At 47.3% G+C, this 21207-nt stretch overlaps 2 protein-coding genes across 13 annotated transcripts in view; one reads left to right on the top strand and one right to left on the bottom strand.

The window, feature by feature from the left end:
* PBX3 (PBX homeobox 3) overlaps positions 1–491 on the bottom strand; it is a 104052-nt gene extending 103561 nt beyond the window's left edge. Inside the window, exon 1 of the mRNA XM_085556415.1 lies at positions 218–491. The gene's annotated coding sequence lies outside the window, so the exon portion shown is untranslated. The remainder of the gene's footprint in view (positions 1–217) is intronic.
* Positions 492–1735: 1244 nt separating this feature from the next.
* The window catches only part of MAPKAP1 (MAPK associated protein 1), an 80129-nt gene continuing 60657 nt past the window's right edge, over positions 1736–21207 (top strand). For 3 of the 12 annotated variants that reach the window (XM_085556412.1, XM_085556410.1, XM_085556411.1), the window contains exons 1-5: positions 1737–1832; positions 10368–10464; positions 11308–11631; positions 14664–14753; positions 17551–17699. In XM_085556412.1, coding sequence (XP_085412538.1) covers positions 11373–11631; positions 14664–14753; positions 17551–17699 — 498 coding nt within the window. In that variant the 5' untranslated portion in view covers positions 1737–1832; positions 10368–10464; positions 11308–11372. Of the gene's footprint in view, positions 1833–1907; positions 2053–10367; positions 10565–10585; positions 11216–11307; positions 11632–14663; positions 14754–17550; positions 17700–21207 lie in introns of those variants that run through there. The other 9 variants (XM_021543727.3, XM_021543721.3, XM_085556409.1 and 6 more) reach the window with 7 other exon arrangements.

Genomic DNA, 21207 nt, shown 5'->3' with positions numbered 1-21207 from the left:
GAGCCCTGCGCAGGATGAAGGGTCCCGGGCCGGTCTGTCGCGGCCCGTGCCCTGAGCGTGTCCCCGCGGAGAGCTGCGGGACAGGACAGGAGCCCTCGGTACAGCCCTCGGCTCAGGGCCTGCGTTACCGCGTGCAATTACAAATTATCTTTTTGTAAATGTGCACAGAACCGCGGAAGCGGGAGGAGGAAAAGGCACAGGCAGCAAGGGTAATTACGACTTCATTCCCTTAGGATGTTACATGTAGATCGTTACCACCTCCTCAGACTGTCCTCACGTGGGACACTGCCCCGTTCGCTCCTGCTTCCCTCAGGTTGGGCCATTTTGTCACACTTCGGGTAGAGCCACGGTTAAAACCATCCTTAGTTTGCTTTTTGTGCTCTGTCTGTGGCAGACAGTCTCAGTGGAGCCATGCCCGCACCCAGCCCTCATCCCCTGACCTTCCTGGTGGTCTGGCTGATGCCTCAGGCTGGCATCAGAGCAGAGCTGCCAGCTCGCCCCAGTCCCAGCTGGCAGCGCCATCCCTCACCTTCACTTGGGCCTGGATGTCACCGGAGCCCTTTACCTGGCTGGGGCCTCGGATGGCTGGTGCAGATGGAGGTGGCTCCTGGTCAACAAATCTGTGTGCTCACCGTCCCCCCATACAATTAGTAAATTCATTCACATTTCAATTACTTTACATCTTAACTACTCCATCATTGTCTGTCTTGAGCCAACGAGTTTTCAGGGTCATCCAATTTTACTAAGAACACTACCCCAAAGGCATTTTAAATCGGTATTTTTGTGAATATTTCACAGATGCACTTGCCCCCTGAGGGTGAAGTGCCACGGATGGAATGGGCAGATCCCCTAGCCCCTGACCCTGCCAAACGGGACAGGGCTCCCTGGCCCCTGCAGGGACCTGCTCAGTCTCACTGCATCAGCGGAAAGCTGCTCTTCTGGGTGATTTTGGTACTGTTTCAGAAGGCTGAGTCCAGTCACCCCAGAGCTCTGGGCTCTGCCAGCTGCAGCCAGGCACTCCTGTGACATGCCCTGTGCTGGGGCAGCTCCAGCTCCTGCCCTCACTGTGCTGTTGCCAGTCACTGGTACCTGCTCCTCCCGGGCCTTGGTGGCACTTGTGCCATGCTGTGCACTGTCCCTCTCAAAGGCAGCTGGTTTGCGTTCGTGCAGCTGCTGAGGCTGCCACGTTAGGCTTTCCTCAGGGATGAACAAGTCTCCTTGCTTGCACAGGAAACTGCGGAGGCTGCACCAGCAGGTCTGGAGAGGTGACAGGGACACAGAGCCAGCAGGCCAGGAACAGGCTCCCTGGGAACAGCTGGGAGCACCGGCAGCTCGGCTGTGCGCCCTGCTCAGCCCCGGAGCAGCGGGTAACCGGGGACACTGCTGACGGCCCGGGCGGCGCTCGGTGCCGGTCCGGGCACACTGACCCGTGTGGGGTTCATCCCCTTGGTGTCTGTACTTGCGTGCTTGGCCTCAAATCACCAAATAAACACAAACGTCACCGTGCTTTTAGCAACACACTGGCAATAAAGCCAGTGCGACCCCCGTGAGAAAAGCGTCCTGTGTGCTGCCGTGCGGCACCGGGGAGCGCCGCTCGGCCGCGGTGTCCCGGTACCGGCGCGGGACATCCCGGGCAGGGCGGCTGCGCCCGCCGAGCCCGCGGCCCGCTGCCGTGCCCGCGTGCGGCCCGCGCCGCCGGTACCGCCGGTGCCACCGCCCCGCCCGTTCCGCGCCGTCATTTCCGCGGCCGCGGCGCTTCCGGGTCCCGCGGGCGCCCGTTCCGCCGGACCCGGACCCGGAAGCGGCTGCGCGGCCCCGCGGCGGCGGCGCCGGTAAGTGCGGGGCGGGGGCGGTGGTGCCGCGGCTGCCCGCGCTGCCAGTCCCTCGCCGGGCCCCGCGGGATGCCGTGACCGGCGGCAGCGGCTGCCAGCCCGCCCGGGACGCGGCTCGGGCACCGGGGCTCCCGGGGCGCGCGGGCGGGGCCGCTCCCGCGGCTCTCCCGGCGGCGGGGCAGACGGAGCGGGTCCGGCCGCGATGGGCGGCGGGGCACAGGTGAGTGCGGCGGGAGCGGCGGGCACCGGCACGGTCCGGCGGGCCCCCCGGGATGCCCTGGGCGTGCCCGCGCCCCGCGGCAGCGGGAGGCACCCGGCTGCCCTGGGGACTCCGGCCGGTACCGTCTCTCCATCCCAGTCCCGTGCCCTGGGGGCTCCGGCCGGTACCGTCTCTCCATCCCAGTCCCGTGTCCCGGCTGCTCCTGCCGGCCGCGGCGAGGGCTCTGCCTGCCCAGTGCTCCAGGTGCGCTCTGAGCAGCATCGCACCCGAATGCCGTTCCGCACGGGGCTCCCGGTGCTGCTCCCGCTTGCCGGTGCCATGGGAACTGTGAACACCACACGGGAGCGGGAAGGTGTCCGGGGGATGCAGCAACGAGTCCGTTTCTGTGCTAGTGGAAGTCTGGTAATTGACTAAACAGAGATGCCAGAGCCAAGCTTGGATATCCTGAGTGTGTTTAGCCGATTTTAGGTGTCAGGGAATTATCAGGTACATGCAAGACTGGGAATTAGACTCTCTCAGTTACTTTTCCAAATTCAGAACAGCTCCATTCACGGACACTTTTTTGGGTTAGATTAAAAATAAATTGGGATCAGCATGTACGTACATATAGACTTGTACAGAAATAACTGAAGCAGGGAGAACCAGTTTAGCCAATTTCTGTATCAGTAATGTTTCACATCTTTGTTGTAACACCCTTTCCTCATCTGTTGGTTACATTTTCACCCATTGCAACATGTAAAAAATTTAGAATAACAAATAACAGATGTTAAAATAACAAGTAACAGCTACATTCTTGTTGTGCGTTTCCTTTGGATCGGAGAAGGCCTCTGCAGGTGGAGCAGCCTGGCACAGGGATCTGTGTTATGCGTTCTGTAGCACGAAATTTTCCCGGCCATTCGAAGTTGTGAGCGTGAAAAGCACACACCTGTATGGAAAGGTCAGTTATGGCAACCAATGGCACAGCACATGGGCAGTGTGCTGGCCACATCCCCAGGTAGGAGCAGCCCATCTCCCACGTGGTCAGTCTTTTTGGAGATCACACAGTCACTGAGGCTGGAAGAAACCTGTGAGATCATCGAGCCCAGCCTCTGACTCACACCCCTTGTCAGCCAGGCCGGAGCACTGACACGTCCAGTCTCTCCTTGAACTGCTCAGGGCTGCTGATTCCACCACGTCCCAGGGAGCCCCTTCCAACCTTGACAGCCCGTGGGGTGAAGAAATTCCTTCTGATGTCCAAGGGCAAATGGCACTGGCTGAGAAGTGGGGGTGGAGCTCAGGTGTCCACATTTGCTCCCATTCAGGTGCTGGAAGGGGCAGTCTGGAGCTGAGGAGCAGAGCCCGGGGCTGTCAGTGCTGGTCCCACTGCTGGGACTCCCCGCAGGGAGGGGCTGCCTCAGGGGTGGCAGCAGCTCTCCAGGGCGTTTGTTAGTGCCTCTGACACGGACTCCAAGTTGTGTTTAATATTAACTCTGTGTGTGTGGGGGCTGAGGAGCTCCATCAGACTGTGATGCCTTGTTGTTCACTGTCTGTCAGCTCAGTTTTATATCCCAGACTGCAAAAGGGCAATCCCTACCTTGTTTGCTTATTGCCTGAGAAGTGTTGTATCTAAATCCATTATCCTGAGAGCAAAACAAAGCTCCTTGAATATGTTTTGTGTGCTCTTGAAAGAGACAGACCCAAATTTAAAAGCCAGAGAAACGGGGGATTCATCTTTTGCTGAAGAAATGTGAATCTATTCAGTTTCATTTGACATAAAGTCCCAAAGGGACTGAAGGTCTCGGGCATTTTTAAGTAGGTCTGATCATGAGTATTTCTTAAGTCAGAAGCAGCTTGCATGCTGCTATATTTAAAAAATAAGATATGATCATGTTTTTAATGCAATAAAAATATTTATGTGCACTCAAAAGTAGAATGGCAACAACCTAAAGAAACTGTCTGACAGAGACCCAAGTGTTTGTTTTGACAGGTGCTGCTGTTTAAGGCACAGCCCCCTGCCTGGCAGTGTCAGAGCAGCCTCCCTGGTGCTGCTGCAGAGCAGTGCAGTGGCTGTGCTGCGAGCCCCTGGGCTGGCTGGGCCTGCCTCGTGTCCCCAGGCTCTGTCCTGGCTCCAGACAAGGCAGATTCTATGAGCCTGGGGGCCTTTGTGGGTGTAAAACCCAAAGAGAGTAGCATCTCTCTCAATAGCAAACAGGCAAAAAGGTAAAATGGTGAAGCTTTCTGGTTCGGCGTTTTTTATTTTTTTAAGATTGAAGCTTGTATTGATGTTTATGAAATTTATTAAGTTTTTTAGGTCCCTGAATATCACACTGAGAATTGTGAAAATAGAAGCTCTAGTCTGATATTCGAGCACTCCTAGCCTGTGCTTTCATTCTCCACTCTACAACAAGATATTTTGTTTATCACAGAACCCAAGAGTGGTTTGAGTTGGAAGTGAGTTCAAAGCCCACCCAGTGCCACCCTGCCCTGGCAGGGACACCTTCCACTGTCCCAGGTGCTCCCAGCCCCAATGTCCAGCCTGTCCTTGGGCACTGCCAGGGATCCAGGGGCAGCCCCAGCTGCTCTGGGCACCCTGTGCCAGGGCTGCCCACCATCCCAGGGAACAATTCCCAGTTCCCAATATCCCATCCAGCCCTGCCCTCTGGCAGTGGGAGCCATTCCCTGGGTCCTGTCCCTCCATCCCTTGTACACAGTGTGTCTCCATCTTTCCTGTAGACTCCCTTCAGCTGCTGGGAGGCTGCATTTAGGTCACTCCTGGGCCTTCTCCAGGCTGAACAAGCCCTGTTCTCTCAGCCCTTCCTCATAGCAGAGGTGCTCCATCCCTCTAATCATTTTTGTGGCCTCCTCCAGACCCGCTCTAGCGGTTTGATGGCCTTTAGGAATGGTCAAGCTCAGCAAACTGTCTTTAAAGCAATTTAGGCATATGAGTGGCAGAAAGCGTTCCATGGAAAAGCACCTTTGTTGCAAGTGTTCCTTCCCAGCTTTCTGTGCAAAAGCCCATCAGCTTCACCTTCTCCTGGACAGGGATTGCTGTTCCCTTGGAAAAGAGTGTTCAGCAGAAATAAAAGTGAAATTAATGTTACGTGTTACTTACAAGGCCCTCTGGTTTTGTTTTGTTGTTTTAAAGGCAGCAGCAATTAAGCCTCAAACAGGAACTCAGACACTCAGATATTTTTTCTGGCTAGCAATTCTCCCACACACGTGCTGTGAAATTGGGTCAGGGGTTCTGGGGGTGTGGGTCACCCCAGTGTGACACTGCAGCTGTGCTGTGTGTCAGGAATGCCTGCAGACAGCATGGGAAAGCAAGCTCAATCAGAGACAGTAAAAATGAAGCGAGCGTTTGCACGTTCTCAGATGAGGCAGAGCCGGGCAGGACGCGGCGCTGGGAGCGCCTGGATCCCAGCGTTCAGCACAATATCTGAATGAAAAATGACAACACTTTGTCATCTGTTCAAATTGATATTGCACTCTCGGCTGTGACAGCTGAAAAGGCCCACAGGTGCCATATAAAGAGGTGACCATGTTGTCATATTTCATTTAGGCATCCCTCTGCAAAGCCATAATTACCTAATTAGGTTGTTAATTAGGAGATTAGCATTTCGCTATATTGATAGAATGCTCTTTGCAGGCATGAGTCTAGATACAGATTTGTCTGCCCTAATTTATGATCTCTGCATTTTTTATACTTATTTATTTGCTTAAAATCTTGATGCAAGATTTCTCAGGTTAGCAGAGAGTCAACTTGTCTGCAATTAAACAAAGATTTGACATGATCAGGAAAGAGAAGAGTGAATACTTCCCATACATACCCCAGTGTTTTTCCCACCTCTAAAGCTCAGTAATTAAAATATTGGAATTGGTGTCATTTGCATCCTGATTAGTGTGACAACAAAAGTATAGCCAAATTCCAAGCAGTTCAAAAATACAGAGCTAATGCCAGATTGATTTACAGGTCTGTAAATGAACAAATAATTTGTTGGAAGTTGTGTGTAATATAGTATGTGCTCATCATAACGTCCCAATTCCAGTCTCTCTTGTGAGAGAGCCTCTTTATATGACTGTAAATGATTATTTCCTTTTTAATGATAGGACTAGAGTGTGAGTGACAGCTTCTGCAGATAAGTATTCACTCTTAAATGCACTTGAGCTTTTGCTGAAACAGAAACTTGAATGTTCATATATTTCAGTTCACTTTCCTTTATCCTGCCTGCCCAGGACCTGTCTGTGTTTGAGGGGGTTGATTATTTTTGCTGCTGCAAATGCAGATAACCAGAACCATTTCTTGTGCAATTGCATACAGAAGTTGACTGGGAAATTATTTCATATAACCTGAATCATAAATTTTGAAGTATGTTCATGCTGTCCTGCTTATATGACACAGGGGGGAAAATCAATTTTTAATTCTAATCTGCCTATCTTTTTTCATTAGTTTTTAAAGATCACTTTGAAGAGCTACAGTCAAGGAGGTGTTTGAGTACAGGGACTATGGAAGGCCCTGAATGATAACATGACCTGCATTGGTATATAATTTTTCCAGATTGCCATGTTTCGAGTTTGTTAGCATTGTCTTCAATCCAAATTGTACCTTCCACAAGTTGTGTCTTTGGAATACTTTTTTTTATTTTGAATAGGGCTTTAAATGTTTGTTACTTCCTTAAGGAGCATTGTCAATCTAAACAATATTAAAACAAACGAACAAAAAAACGAAAACAAGCTACAGCTTTGCAGAACATAAGGAAAGAAGCTTACTTTTTTAATTTAGAGAGGAAGATACATGGCAGGAATTGGCTTGAGAGTTTTGTGGAGAATTTGGAACTCCTTTTAGCTATTTGAAATAGAGAATTCTTAAAATCATTCCATTAAAATTGGTGGAACTTCAAAGTTGTAGCTCTTTCCCGCAGCAGAACATTTTTAGCTGCTGACAGCTTTCTCTGATTTTATTGTTTCTTGTAGCTTATTTAGAGGTCTGTGTATTTGAAAGCATGAAAAGCAAAAATATCAACCCTTCACTTAAAGAAAATATTTCCTGTAAGATGCCATAGAAAGGTGGCCCTGGCTTGTCATGTTAGGGCCACGTCCTGAAATGACATGTCAGATATGTGCTGGTGGCACCACAGGGCTTTTGGTGGAGCTGCAGATTCTGACCTGGAGCCTGCGACCTTTTGGGGACAGGTACAGGGCGTGGAAGTGTCTGTTGGCTCAGGTGTCACCTCACCAAGAGAAATACATAGTTCTGCTGGAAAATGTGACAGGACCTGCAGGAGGGCACAGGGCTGGGGGCAGTGGGTGGCAAAGGGGGGCCCTGCCCCACTGCTGGCAGCCATGGAGGTGAGACACGGCTGCCCTGGCTCTGTGCTGGTGTGGGGCAGTGACAGGGACGAGCCTCCTTCTGCTGGGCAGTGGGAGCAAGGCACTGTGTCCTCAGTCCTAATTCCACAGTGTTCATTTAAAAAAACCCAGGAAATGTATGCCAGACCAGCTGCATTTTCCCCAGCGTGAGGAGAGCTGCACTCAGCATTTTTCAGGCTCAAGGTCAAACGTTTCCCCTGCACAGGGCTGAGCAGGGCTGGCACGTGGCTGCAGTGCCCCAGTCAGTGGGTCCAGCACGGAGCCTGGCTCCAGCTGTGCCTGCTGCTGCCTGCGCTGGCAGCCGTGGGAGCAGGATGGATGGGGGGATGGCAGCCAGGAGGTGTAGCTTGTCCTTTCTCCAGTCTCACACTTGCTTTGATATCTCGTTGTCACCTCGTGCAGGTGAACGTGCAGGTATGATACTCTGCGTGGGGCGTTTGGTGGGGAAGCAGCAACGCCAGCCAGGCTTTATTTAAATAATTGCAGTACACCCAGCGAGCAGGAGGGTCACAAGAACAGTTAACGTGTTGTGATGATGAAGTTGCCTCCCGAAATTCAGCTGTGTTCAGCTGTGTGTTTAAGGTACAGCCTGCATGGCTGCAGATCCTTTTCCAAGACCTTTGTGTCACCTCCTGGCAGCGGAGTCGTTTGTTAGCGCGCTCTGCATTCCTCATTGTGTGCGGGGTTATGAATGAGCCTGATCTGCATAAAGGCTGCTTGCCTCGCTGGGAGAGCCCGTCCCTGCCATAAATACAGCCGTGGGGTGCTGCAGGAGGAGCACTGCTGGTGAGAACAGGAGATGCAGCTGCCTGATGCTGCCAGAGTTGCTGAGGATCCTGGCCAGGCGTTCGGCCTCTTGATGGTGCAGTTGGACATGGTGGGGATGTTCTGTGGCTGCCCCAGCCCGGTGGGGCTGTGCTCCCCAGGGCCTCGGGCCAGGGCACAATCACAGCAGTGGGGAGAGGGAGCTTTCATTCCCAGGGTGCTGGTCAGACAATGTGCAGAAAGCTAGATAGGTGAATAATAAAGACCAGTGAAGATCTCTGTCCACTGTGTGATGATCACCGATGTTTGCCAATCGGTGCATCATGGAAACCCCAGCCTGTGTATGCTGTTGTACAGAAATACCAAACTCTACAATTTTGGGGATTTCACACTGCTCTCCTCCATTTTAGTGTTTGCACAGAGTATGTTTGACAGCTGCCTGCAAAGTGCTTTATTCAATAGAAGAGTGTTATTTTTATAGTGCAAGTATTAGAAGAACATTTATTTTTTGTTTCTGATTAAAGAATGTATAAGATCTGATGCTTTGAAGGTCCCTGACTTCTGTTACATTCTGAGGATGTGGTGATGGTGTGTGGTTGCAGGAGTGCAGAAGGGGTGTGCTGGCAGATCGCAGCAGATCGAGACATTGATTTTGGGTCTGTGATTTTGCTGGGACCTTCAAGGTGTTTGTGTAAAGGTTTGCAAAACTGAACTTTGCTTCTTTGTGTTCTTCTCTCTCAGTGGAGGTCACTGTTCCTCATAGCATGTCTGTGCCTTTTTATCAGCAGGAGAACTGGTTAGAATTCTGTAGGCTACAACTACTAAATATGGCATCAAATTTGGGGGTCTGAACTTTTTATTTGTTTGTTTTTTGAAGGGTATTAACTGTTCATAGAGAGTTTCCAGTTAGCATTAATATGTTGATAAATGAGCTTTAATGTACCTTTTTGAAAATTCTAAAGAGGAGGAAATAAAAATATGTTTGTATTAAACTTGTGTAGAATTTCCAGCACTTTCTCAGTGTTGATGTTTATGGGAGAGGCAGTTGCACATTACAGTTGGGAAGAAGCTTGGCTGATTTAGCACACAACTGTTAATGGCAGAAGTCGGGGTGCAGAGTATAAAGGTAAAACTCTCGCATCTGCTGTTACATGTTGTTAACTCCCTCAGCAGACATTAAATCATTTCAAGTACAATAATAGTGTGGGAGGTAAATTAACTAACCATTAACAATCTTATAAATACACAATTAACATGCCAACATTTATATGACACATTGATGGGGCAGCAGTAATTTTTGATTGGGAGTTTGCAGACCTTTCTGAAGCCTGAGGCTGTTGCTTATTTAAACAAGTTTTTGCCGATTGCAGATACATGTGGCCTTTCCTAATCAGTGAGTAGAAATAATTCAATTTAAAGAACATTCTCAACATGTATTTTGCCGTGTCCATAAGCTGTACTTGGGTGTGTCTGTGATTTTCAAGCCCCGCTGTGCTGGTCGCACTGGCGCAGGGTCAGAGCCCTGGGCACATCAGAGCTTTGGGTGGGACATTTGCCTTGTGGGCTCTGCCTTGGAGGACAGTGAGAGCTCCCTCAGGAGCAGCCCTGCTTGCTTTGATGGAAAGAGTCAGAAAATTAAAACAGAGTGTGGAGCTGCAGTGCTGCTGAGGCTGGCAGGAGCAAACTCTCAAACTCCCACCTCCAGGCAGGGCCAGCAAAGCTCCAGGCTGTGCCCAGCTGGGCTTTGAGGGTCTCCTGCTGGAGCGAATTTCACTAATAGCAGGATTTGTGGGGACATAAAAAGAGGACATGGCAAAATGCATTCACTGGTTCTGGAACAAGCCTGGCTGGTCCTTTCTGTCCCTTGCCTCTGTTAAAACACCCCAGAAGGCCAGCTACCTTTAGCAGATTTTCATGGGAAGCGGCTTTGTGTGATTTAGGCAGCAGTTATGCAAGCAGCAAGGACAGGAGATTGCTGGTGTTTCTGAGTTCAAAATCCCAAACACACACATGCAGCTCTGTAAAGTGTTTTCCTCTGGTTAGAAAAGCAGTGGGGATTTCAAACTTCTGGAATTTGCATCTAGTCTTGCCCTGTGTGTAGGCTCAGACCGAGCTCCCTCAGGTGGAGGTGTCCCCACAGCTCCTGCTGCTGCTCACTGATGGACTCACTGCATGAACAGGAATAATTTTTTTTTTCTTTTTAGGTTATTTTCAGCAGATAATTTTTTGATCCAGCTCACCCCACAGCTCACTCCACAGCTCCACTGCCAGCTTTGAGAGATGGTGGAATTCCTGGAACAGGTCAGGCAGGGCATGGAGCTGTCCCTTTCAGAGTCAGCCCGTGCTTGAATTAGTTTGGCATCACTACAACCCCACAGCTACAGAAAAAACAGATAACAATGTGAGCGTGGTTCGGGTTTTGTGGTTTGGGGTTTTTTCCTTTTCCTTTTTGCCCTCTACTTTGTTTCAAAAGGCCACTTGAGTGCTCTGAATGAAATATCTTAGGTAAGTGGCAATTAGTGTTCTTAAAGTGCTTTAGAGCTCAGGCGTGTGGTATTTGGTCACAGAGCTTTCTGTGTTACAGCAGTTGCCCTGTGTGAAGCACCATGCAGCAGCAGATGTTCAATATTCTGCCCTGAGACACTAATCTCTTCATGTTTAAAGCTTTTCCTGGAAATGCAAAACCTGAAGAGAGTCTGTAATAAGTTACTCAAAAAGTTGGTGTGTAGATGCAGAAGCAAAACAGAAACACAATTATGATGGGTGAAAAGAAATCCAAAACCCTGTAGGTTTTGTACATGGATTAGTTGGAAGAGGCAGATGTTTCTGCTCTGGATTCTCTTGCCATCCTGCTGCGTGCAGCACTGCGGGGTGTTTTGGCTTACAGCAGCCATGTGTTGTAGAGTACTGGGACCTGTCTGTAGGGATCCTTGTGTTCCATTGTCCTGGGACTCAGGTTTTGAGCTGTCCTCCAAACCCCCTGTCCTTAAATGGATCTCAGCAACCAGTGTGGCACAAGTGAGCTGGAGCAGAATGCAAGAGTTTGCCCCAGGTCAGTCAGGGTCACATCCCAGACAGTGCCCTTGGGGAACGGGGCTTTGAGCTCTGTGTGTGTTCCTGAAATGTTGTGCGCGTTATTCCCAGGTGCGTGCGTGCAGGAAGCAGGATGGAGAGGAGATAGTACAGTGAGGCGCTGGCCCTGAGGCAGAATGGCTTTCCTGGACAACCCCACCATCATCCTGGCTCACATCCGGCAGTCGCACGTCACCAGCGACGACACGGGGATGTGCGAGATGGTCCTGATCGACCACGACGTGGACCTGGAGAAGTTCAACCCCTGCTCGGCGCTCGGGGACGGCGGCGCGGAGCCGCAGGGCAGCGCCGGCGAGGCCCAGGGCTACGTCTACTCCCAGTCCGTGGACATCACCTCCAGCTGGGACTTTGGCATCAGGAGGAGGTCCAACACAGGTGTGTGTTTGCAGCAGCTCTGCCCTTCAGCCTCCCTGAGCCTGCCTGGCTGGGCAGGCCAGCCTGACCAGCCTGCTCGGCCGTCTGTCAAACCCCTTCTGCAGTGCTGGGGCCCTTCTATAGAAGGATGTGTAATGAGTCAGTTATTTAGTGTGCTGTCAACTGAGCTTAATTGCTGTTTTACCTATTCCTGCATGGGGGAACATTGAGGTAGTCAGTTTTATATATATAAAAAAATTCAAATTGTGGAGACATCAAATCTAAATCCAAAGTACATGAACAGTCTTTGATATCTCTATTGTTACTGTCTGGAGGGGTGTTAACTTTTGAACAGGATAGTTATTTTCTGAGAAGAAATCTGCCTAGTGAGGCATCAAATGTATTTGTTATAAAAGAGAGAAATGAAGTTTGATGTGAGCCAGCAAAGGGAATGATTTGTCTGTATTTTGTCTCTTAAAGTTTTATTTCTGAGAAAAACCTTGAGCTAGTGTTTAAGGTACCAGATTAGTAAGTTTAAGGGCGAACACCTTTGCAAAATACACTCATTTTGTCGTGACTGAAAGCTCTGCCAGGTGGTATTTGGGATATCCAGACTTCTGCTTAGACCTGAGGAATATTATGATCAGAAGTTCTGTGAGGTAAAATACAGATGAGAAGGTTGGTGTGTGGTGGTCAGTACTGACCTCTATTTTCCTCTTTCTGTATAGTTTTTTAGAAATTATTTCTGCAGGTATTATAACACCACCTAGAGCCCAGAAAGCACCTCTGTGCTCTGCTTCTCCTGCAAAGTGTGTGTGGTGTTGGAGATACTGAAATGCCTTTTACAAGGAGGAGGTTGTGAGAGGTTCCAGAAATCCAGGGCACTGATCTCCTGTGGCAGAGTGAGGTTTGGAGATAAACTGGGATTGCAGCCCAGCCTGGCAGGAGGGTGTGTGCCAGGCTGCCCTGGGGTTGGGGGACTTCAGCCCGTGGTGCAGCTCATGAGGAAGGAGAGGCAAAGTTTGAAAATTTATAGAATTACTCCAGAAAACGATTCTGAAGGATCATTTCACCCAGGGAGCAAACTGATGGAATAATCCCCATTTGAATTACACTTTAAAGTCATTTCAGGTGCCAGCTGGGGGCATATTCTAAGGTCAGGGGAGAGGGCAGTGCCAGGGGCTGGGTGAGCAGCAGAGTGCCCAGGCCAGGAGCAAAGGCTCAGCTCGGGGCTGACAATTCATGAAACCTTTGGGCAGCCACCAAACTCTTGGTTTGTCACACCCAAAACTGTCCCTGGCTGCCTGTGACAGTGAGCCCTGAATAATTCACATTTCTCATAGGTGCTGGCCTTTCCATCTGCTTTGGCACTGCTGTAGCACAGTCCCACAGTGCAGTGGACATTTGTGACCACTCTAGGATGGAGACAGGGGAGCTGCTGCCTGTGCTCTTGGACATTTGTTTTGGCAGGGGGTAGAAATATCAAACAGGATAAAAATGTGTATTATCTTGTTTCTAGTCTATGGTTTTTCTTTAATTATTTGTTTACTTGCTCATCTAACAGATCTTTTTGTGATATTAAAATATTAAAATATTATTTATTTATATTTTCTGGTAGCTCATTTGGAAATAAAGGGTTTTAAAAGGCAATTTTGAGTTACAGTGTGGGCAATAACTAGTATTAATGAGGAGCTCTTCTTTCAGAATAAAACATCTATGCTACAATAGTGTCTTCCCAATATTTAAATTTATGAGAAGGGATATTTTTCTTATTTCATTAAGGGGAAGCTACCTAAAGGTATTCAGGTTCTAGCATCGTGTTGTTAATGGGAGATACTTATCAAAGTCCCCCTTTGTGCTTGTACCTTAAACTGCTTGCTACAGTTGTTAAACTTCAAATGAGTATTTTTTATCAGTTCCCTCATTGACAGTTTTTATGGGGAAAAAAATTACTTCCTTGTCCACAATTCTGTTCAAAGACCTAAATGTAAAAGAATAATAACAGAAGGGATAGAAAATATTTATTAATGTTTTTTGATTGCTGAAAAGGCTCAGGGAACTCCAATTGTATCTAAAAATTGTCAGAGCAATTTAGCATCTTAGAATCCCTTCTACAAACCCATTTTAGTTAATGAATTATCTCAATACATCAAAACTGCTAATATGTCCAGCAGATTGTTTCCTTTGGGGATCAGCACTGTTAGTTCTGCTTCCCAGTCTCATCTGCCTGCTTTCAGCGGATGACATCAGTGGTTTCAGGGGTCATTGTCTTGGGTGGCTTCCATCAGGTTTTTTCCCCAAAGAAACTCTTACTGGTAGCAAAAAAGGTAATTTAAGTTGTTGTCTGGTAGCCCGGGCTGCAAGTCCTTTGGCATCAGAACTATTTGGGGCTTTTTTTCCCGACCATATTTTGAAGATGGAGTCAAAATATATGTAAAAAAATATTATATTCATTTTAGGATTTGACTAATGTTGTGAAGATACAAATCATTTATTTTACTACCTATAAACTGTTTCAGCCTACTGAAGAAAAAGCTGTGCTAATTTATATCGCTTTGACATTTTATAATTTTCATGATTTTTAGATAAAGGATTTTATATTTAAAACTTTAATAGTCTAGTCTGAGTTCATTTATCTTTAATTTTTGAAACGGGTAGAGTAATTCATAACAGTAATTTTATTCCTGTAATGTAATATTCACTTCAGTTCATTTGTGCATTAAAATTCCTTTAAGACCGTTATTAATGATTTATATAATGAAATGTCATATTAATCACAGAAGTTTTCACATTTTATTATTCTCTTCCATGTTAATACTATCTTTATGATCTCTATTAATGTTTTATATCCTCTAATTTCAATTATAAATCAAGAACATTTTCATGTTTTTGTTGGTATTTGCTTTTCAGGGGTGCCACCTTTAAAATTTTATGACTGTTTCCCCTACATGTGCAGTATAAAACATCTTTATTCATATAAAGGTAGTTAATTATGTCTTTGTTTATAGTAAACTTTCATTGACAAACTTATAGTTGTAATATTTCTTTTCAAGCTCAGAGACTAGAACGTCTGCGGAAAGAGAGACAAAATCAAATAAAATGCAAAAACGTTCAGTGGAAAGACAGAAATACTTCTTGCTCAGGTAAAGGAAAATCTCTTTTGTTTTCCTACTGGTTTTATTCCCGCCTCTGATGGTTCCGACATCTGCAGCGTGCAGTTTTCCCCCGGGGTTTCGGGGCACGGAGGAAATGCCAATTCTTTGTGCTGTGCCCGTGCCAACCTGGCCTGGGCACCCACAGCAGAGCCAAGGAGAGGAGAAGTGCTGGGCACCCACTCTGGGCTGTGGGAGAGGGTCCTGCCCCGTGGGGTTCCTGTCACCTCGGGGCTCCCAGGGCAGCATCAGCATCTCCAGGGCACCTCCAGCAGCCTCTGGTGCCATGGAGCGTTCCATAGACTTTACTTGTACAGAGTATTTTTGTAGCTCCTCCTTTAGATAAGGTGCAAATCTTAAGAAATAAAGAGTGTATGTATGACCTATTTAAATGCAAGCATAATAAATGCTGGCTTGGCCTATCTCGCCTTTCCTTGGTAAAACTATTAGCACTGATTTCTCAAAAAATACTAAATTCTACTTTTGTTAATTATATAATTAAGTATTTGTGACTGGATGTTCTACATAGTTTAAACTGGAGTATATGAAATTACAAATCTGTCTCAATTTTCCTATTTTAGAGCTCAAGCTAGTTTCTATTTCTGTTGTATTTGACAGACATTCAAACCTTTGTATGGTCTGTCATGCCTCCTTCTTTCAAAATTTGTATATATCTTAATGAGGTCCGTCTGTAATCTCCCTTTTTTTGCCTAATTCCTCATATCTCCGTGGCTGTCTCTCGCAGAACGTTCTCCAGCACTCTAATATCTTTTTCAGAGGAGTGAACAAAGCTGCTCACACGAGCAGCACGGTCGCACTAATCCTTAATTCAGTGTTCAGCTGTGCTGGATACCCCTGTTAATGCATTCTGAAATGTTTTTGCCTTCCTCCTCCTGTAAGCAGAGTTGTAGGTTTTAAAGGTTAATCTACCATAACCTCCAACTCTTTGCTCAGTGTTTTATAGCATTTGGCCAGTGGTGGTGCAGATCTCTCCTGTGCCTCCTGCACTCTGAGCTGGCTCCTGGGGGCTCCGTGGTCACATCCCCTTCCCCACCAGCTGTCCCAGCAGCCGCTTGTCCCCTCTGGGGAATGTGCTGGCATTGCAAATGCATCAGTCCCTGCCTGCTGCAGAGCAGATTTAAATAAAAAATAAACCAGTTACACCAAACTCCAGGCACTGGGGGCTATTGGCAGAGCTGGTTTTCCTCCTCTGCTTGGCCACTGAGATCAGAGTGCTTCTCCCTTACCTGCATGAACAGCAGGGCAGAAAGGAGAAGGAGGAGCCCGTCAGGATGTCCTCTGTACCTTTGCATCTTCCATTCCTTCATTTCAGAGCATGTAAAGTGCAAATTAAAATGTATCAAGGAAATCCTTCCAAAGTCCTGCTTTCAGCCCATGCTGGCATGCAAGACATACAGAATAGCTGTAGATAAAAACTTAATTTTTCACTTGTACAAGTAAAATCATTGTATTGGATTCCAGTGTCCTTTCCAAGTGCCCAAGAATTATCAGTTAAAGGTAATACTCCAGCATAATGCTTTAGATTAAAAAAAAAATCAGTTATAAGAGCTTGTTGAAAAACCAAAACAACCTAATGGAGTTAAAGTGGCCACATTGAAAGGGATTAAATCAAGCTTTTTTGGTTAATTGCAGCCTCTCACAAGCCCGCTGGGGATCTCTCAGTGCCAGTATTTAGCACCTCTGCCAACTGCCTGAATTTTAAGGCAATCTGCTGATAAAAATAAATGGAGCTTTTGACTAGTTATCATTTGACAGGTTTTAATTTTGCACTTCAAGAAATGAACTAGCTCCCTGCAGATCAAGTGGCGGGTCATTCCCTTTTGGGAACAGTTCCATTTCCCTGGGGAAGCAAGATGTGGATCTGTGAGCTGTGGGGCAGCCCAGGGCAGGAGTGCCAGGCTGGGCAGATTGATGGGGGCTGGGGGCTCTGGTTCCTGGAGCAGCTGTGGAACCTTGTCCAGCTTCAGTCACAGCTCCTGCAGGTGAGAGCCCTTGGTGCTGATGTGCTCAAACACCCCAGCTCTGGCCTGATTTCACAGTGGCCTTGTAACATAAGAAGTTCTATTTTTTAGGGTTTTTTAAAGTATGCCTGTAAATTGGAAATTGAGCTGTTGCTGGACATTCAGCTGTGCACTTTCTCCACATAAAAAGGCTTTTATGAGCCTTCACAGACCACACAAAGACCTCCTGAACTTGCATCCCCTTTGTCTTTAGGAAGCTTTTTTGTATTTATTGTTCAGACAGTTGATCTGGAATGGTGGTTTCAGGTTGGACATTTTTGTGAGGTGAGGCTGTATGCAGTCCCCCATGAGAAGGAAAACGTGAAGAGCTGCTCCTGTGCCAGGGCTGCAGCTGGCAGTGCCACTGCAGGCAGTGCTGCTGTCCTGTGCTGTGCTCGTGCTGCTCCTGTGGCTGCAGCTCCTTCCCGTTCCCTGCTCCTGTGGGACAGGGCAGGCAAGCAGAGAGACTGGGAATGTGTCATCCTCTTCATTGTTCTCCTGACTCCAGTGGGTCTTACACTGATCACTTCTCAGTATAGGAAAAACTCACCTTTTTCTCAGCTTAAACAGGAGCATCCTTCAGACTTCTTAATGGTTTCATGTCTTTGGGCTATGAAAGAGTGGTGGCAGATCCTGCCCTGCTGAAGCATTTGTTGGTTTATTTATTTGATTTTGTGCTCTCTCTTATGATGTTATCTCTCTGTGGTGAGCAGCAGCCTCTGTACATCTCCTCATACGATGCCTGTAATCTCTTTTCTGACCTGCAGCAGAGGAGCTGAGCTCACTGTTTGAAAAGAAGAATTTTCGGGTGAAATCCCCGTGTTCTGGGAAGCAGTCCATCCTCTCAGTGCGACTGGAGCAGTGTCCACTGCAGCTCAACAACCCCTTCAACGAGTACTCCAAGTTTGATGGCAAGGTGAGTACCAGGGCTTTGTGAGGGGCCAGGGGAGCCCTGGCAGGGCCAGGCTCTGCTCCTGTGCTTTGGCTTCTGCAGGCTCCACTGGCCTTCATGGTGGCCTTCAGGTGTGGCAGTGCTTGTCTAGGAACAGCAGGTGTGGTGGTTCCAGGTTCAGTAGAACCATTTCTCCTGTTTCCATTACAAAATTCTGGACTGAGAAGGAGATTTCTCTGCCTTGCTGTTTCCTCCTGCAGCAGGTCAGTGAAGTGCTGTGAGAGTCCTGGCACGCCTCTCTGGAGGTGATGATGAGACCTTTGTATAAATGATTGATTATTTGGCATTAAAAAAACAACCCAAAACTGTTCTGCCTGTCCACACCACAGCACTCCCTGAATATTCCCTGACTCTTGTCTTTGTCCTCTGTGCTCTACTAAGTTTGGGAGGAGCCATGCTCTGTGTTGAGGGTGGGAAGCTGAAGTGTCAGGGGGTGGTGTCCAAGGCCAAAAGTAGCACTAATCAATGTATTTCTGCTGATTTGTGTAACACAGGGAGCAGCCTGGCTGCAAACCTGGCAGGTCATAGGAGTCAGGACATGGATCTGACATTGCTCAGACTGGGGAATAAATGTCTTCCCTGCACTCCACATTGTCAGATATTTTTCTCTGCCATCAACTCTAGAAACTGAAATATAAACTTTGATGTGATGGATCGTTGTCATATTGTTCCAAAACAAGTATAAATACTCCTCATATTTGTTTTCTACTGGATTTGTTTGTGGAATCTCCTGTGGGAGGATGGAGTTTGAGCTTCATTACCATTGTGATGGAAGAATTTCATATTCTGTTAGGTGTTCTTTGAGTGGAAAGTCAGATCCATAATTCCACTGACATTTCTAGGAGTATCTGGGATATTTGTGAAATGGTAACCTTTGGACTATGAAGTTCACATGCAAAAGCTCCTCTATTATGATTTTATGTTTATTAGCATGTGGCAATTAGTGCTAACTCAGGTTTTCAGGATTCCTGGCCTCATTAATGAGCGACAGCAGCACTTTCATGCTGACAGCACCAAGAGGCTTTTTTCTAAACTCTGGGTTTGTTGTTCTTGTGCCCCGAAATTTCAGTTGGGCAAACCTTAAATGAGCTCTCATGTCATGTATAGGGGAAGTAAAAATCAAATACGTCTTTATTAACAGAATTCTGTTATAATTCAGTCAGAAACTTGAGATACTTCAGCATTTTTCTTTCCCTCTCTGATAATCCAAGCTAATCTTTACTGTATTAATTGTAGTTGTCTATAATGCACATCTTAATTTTCACCTATTGAAGTCAGATACCTTTAGCAGGTGTTTGGCCCACTGGAAGCAAGTTGCACTCTGCCTGTCAGTTTGAGAGGAATTTGGATTTATATTGAGAGGTATTAAGGAAATACCTCAGTGTCACTCAGTTGTGATTTGCAGGGCCTGATACGAATTATCTCAGTTGTGATCTGCAAATCAAAATACCTTCTTTACAACCCAAAATAATTGAATGTGCATTTTGTTGGAATATAATCTCACTCTATTAATTTTAACACCATTGTTTCTGTTGCTCTGTTAGTGTATCAATAGTTTGCATATAAAGTTTATTCTCTATGGCTCTGTATATATTATCTAGTTTAATGCTTGGCTGACCATCTGAGGTATAGAAGAAACATAACTCCAGTTGTGAGGTATTTTACTTCAGTTCTCATGTATTTTCAGTCAGTAAAAACACCAAAAATCATCCAGCTTTTAAAAATTATTTTTAATGACATATCATATGTCTCGTATTTATTTTTATCGATAATAGATGAGCAGTATTGCACAGAAATATAATTCTTTCAGGGAATAGTGCATGACTTATTTACATAATTAACAGAGCCTTGTATCTCTGGGGGAAATGGTACATAATTGGGGAGAGGCGGGGGGGCGAGGAGGGGCTGGGGGCCTAATTAAACATGTCTTAAAAACACCCTACTTAATTATGTACTTACTCAGGGGGGTCACAGTGGCTCTCAAATCTTTGAGGCTGTACCCAGCCTTTGGTTTGTCCCTGCTGGAGTTTGGTGGGGCAGGTTTCAGGTTGCTCAGTAACTCTCACTCCTGGTGCCGGGGCGAAGCAGCAGAGCTCAGAGCTGTGAGAGGGGCCCTGTGCCCTGGCTGTGCTCCTCTCTGGCTGCTCTCACCCTCACTGGGTCCCTGGCTGGGCTCCCATCAGTCATCCTGGGCTCCCATCAGTCCTCCTGAGATCCATCCTTCCCTCCTGAGATCCCATCCCTCCTGAGATCCCATCCCTCCTGAGATCCCAACCATCCCTCCTGAGCTCCCATCAGTCATCCTGAGCTTCCACCCCTCCTCCTGAGGTCCATCCCTCCTCCTGAGCTCCCATCCCTCCTCCTGAGCTCCCATCAGTCCTCCTGAGATCCCAGTCATCCCTCCTGATCTCCCATCCCTGCTCCTGATCTCCCATCCCTCCTCCTGATCTCCCATTCCCCCTGATCTCTCATCCCCCCTGATCTCTCATCCCTCCTGATCTCCCATTCCCCCTGATCTCTCATCCCCCCTGATCTCTCATCCCCCCTGATCTCTCATCCCCCCTGATCTCTCATCCCCCCTGATCTCCATCCCCCCTGATCTCCATCCCCCTGATCTCCCCTCTCCCCTGCCCGTTGCCAGCCCAGCACTGGCTCACAGCTGCCCTGAGCACGGTGCCAGCCCGGCGTGGGCACCGCTCACCCTCGCAGGAGTCTCTGCCAGATTTAGTGCCTCTTCCATAACCACTTCTGCCATTTTATGAAATAGTAAAATTTTAAAGCACTCTAATTTCTTCCTGTGCTGATCACTTCATTAATTACCAAAGCAGTAGAGAATATGGCTTGTGAATTATAACTGAGTGGAGGCATTCAAAGCTGTTCAGGGATAACACAACTTTGCCCCACCACTACCCAGGAGAGATCTGTGGTTTTCTGTACATTGTAAAACTTTATCTCTTAACAGAAGCCACACAATAACTACTCTCAATGCTTTCTTCAAGTTTTTCCCTAAACAGTTAAAGTAAACCTCAGCTCTGGACCTGTTTTCATGTTTTGCAAAGCACACGGGATGTACTTCTTGGTTAATAAATCTCATATACTCTTTCTAAGAATTTTGTACTGGAAGAACCTTTGGTCCTTTGTAATTTCTTCATGTGTGACTGGAATAGAAAATTACTTGGAGGCTTAAGAAATCACCGGCCAAATTGATTTATTTTGTCTGTATGCAAATTAAACTATCACCCATCTGATAAAAAAATTTGTGTATACTTCTGTCTACAGGACTTGAAAAGTCAAGTTTTAACCGTTTATTGTTCCAACCTGCTGAGTTTTAATAATGTTGGGCAAAAAAGCCTGGGTGTAAGGCAGAGCTGAAAGTGCTGTGCAGGTGGCACAGGTGGCACACAGGAGCCTGGTGATGGCTCAGCTGAGGTTCAGTGCTCAGGCAGGACAGAGGCGCAGAGAGATCAGAAAT

Source organism: Lonchura striata, chromosome 17 (assembly GCF_050655825.1).
Source record: "Lonchura striata isolate lonStrDom1 chromosome 17, ASM5065582v1, whole genome shotgun sequence".
NCBI lineage: Eukaryota > Metazoa > Chordata > Aves > Passeriformes > Estrildidae > Lonchura > Lonchura striata.
This window is presented reverse-complemented; position numbering and strand designations above follow the sequence as displayed.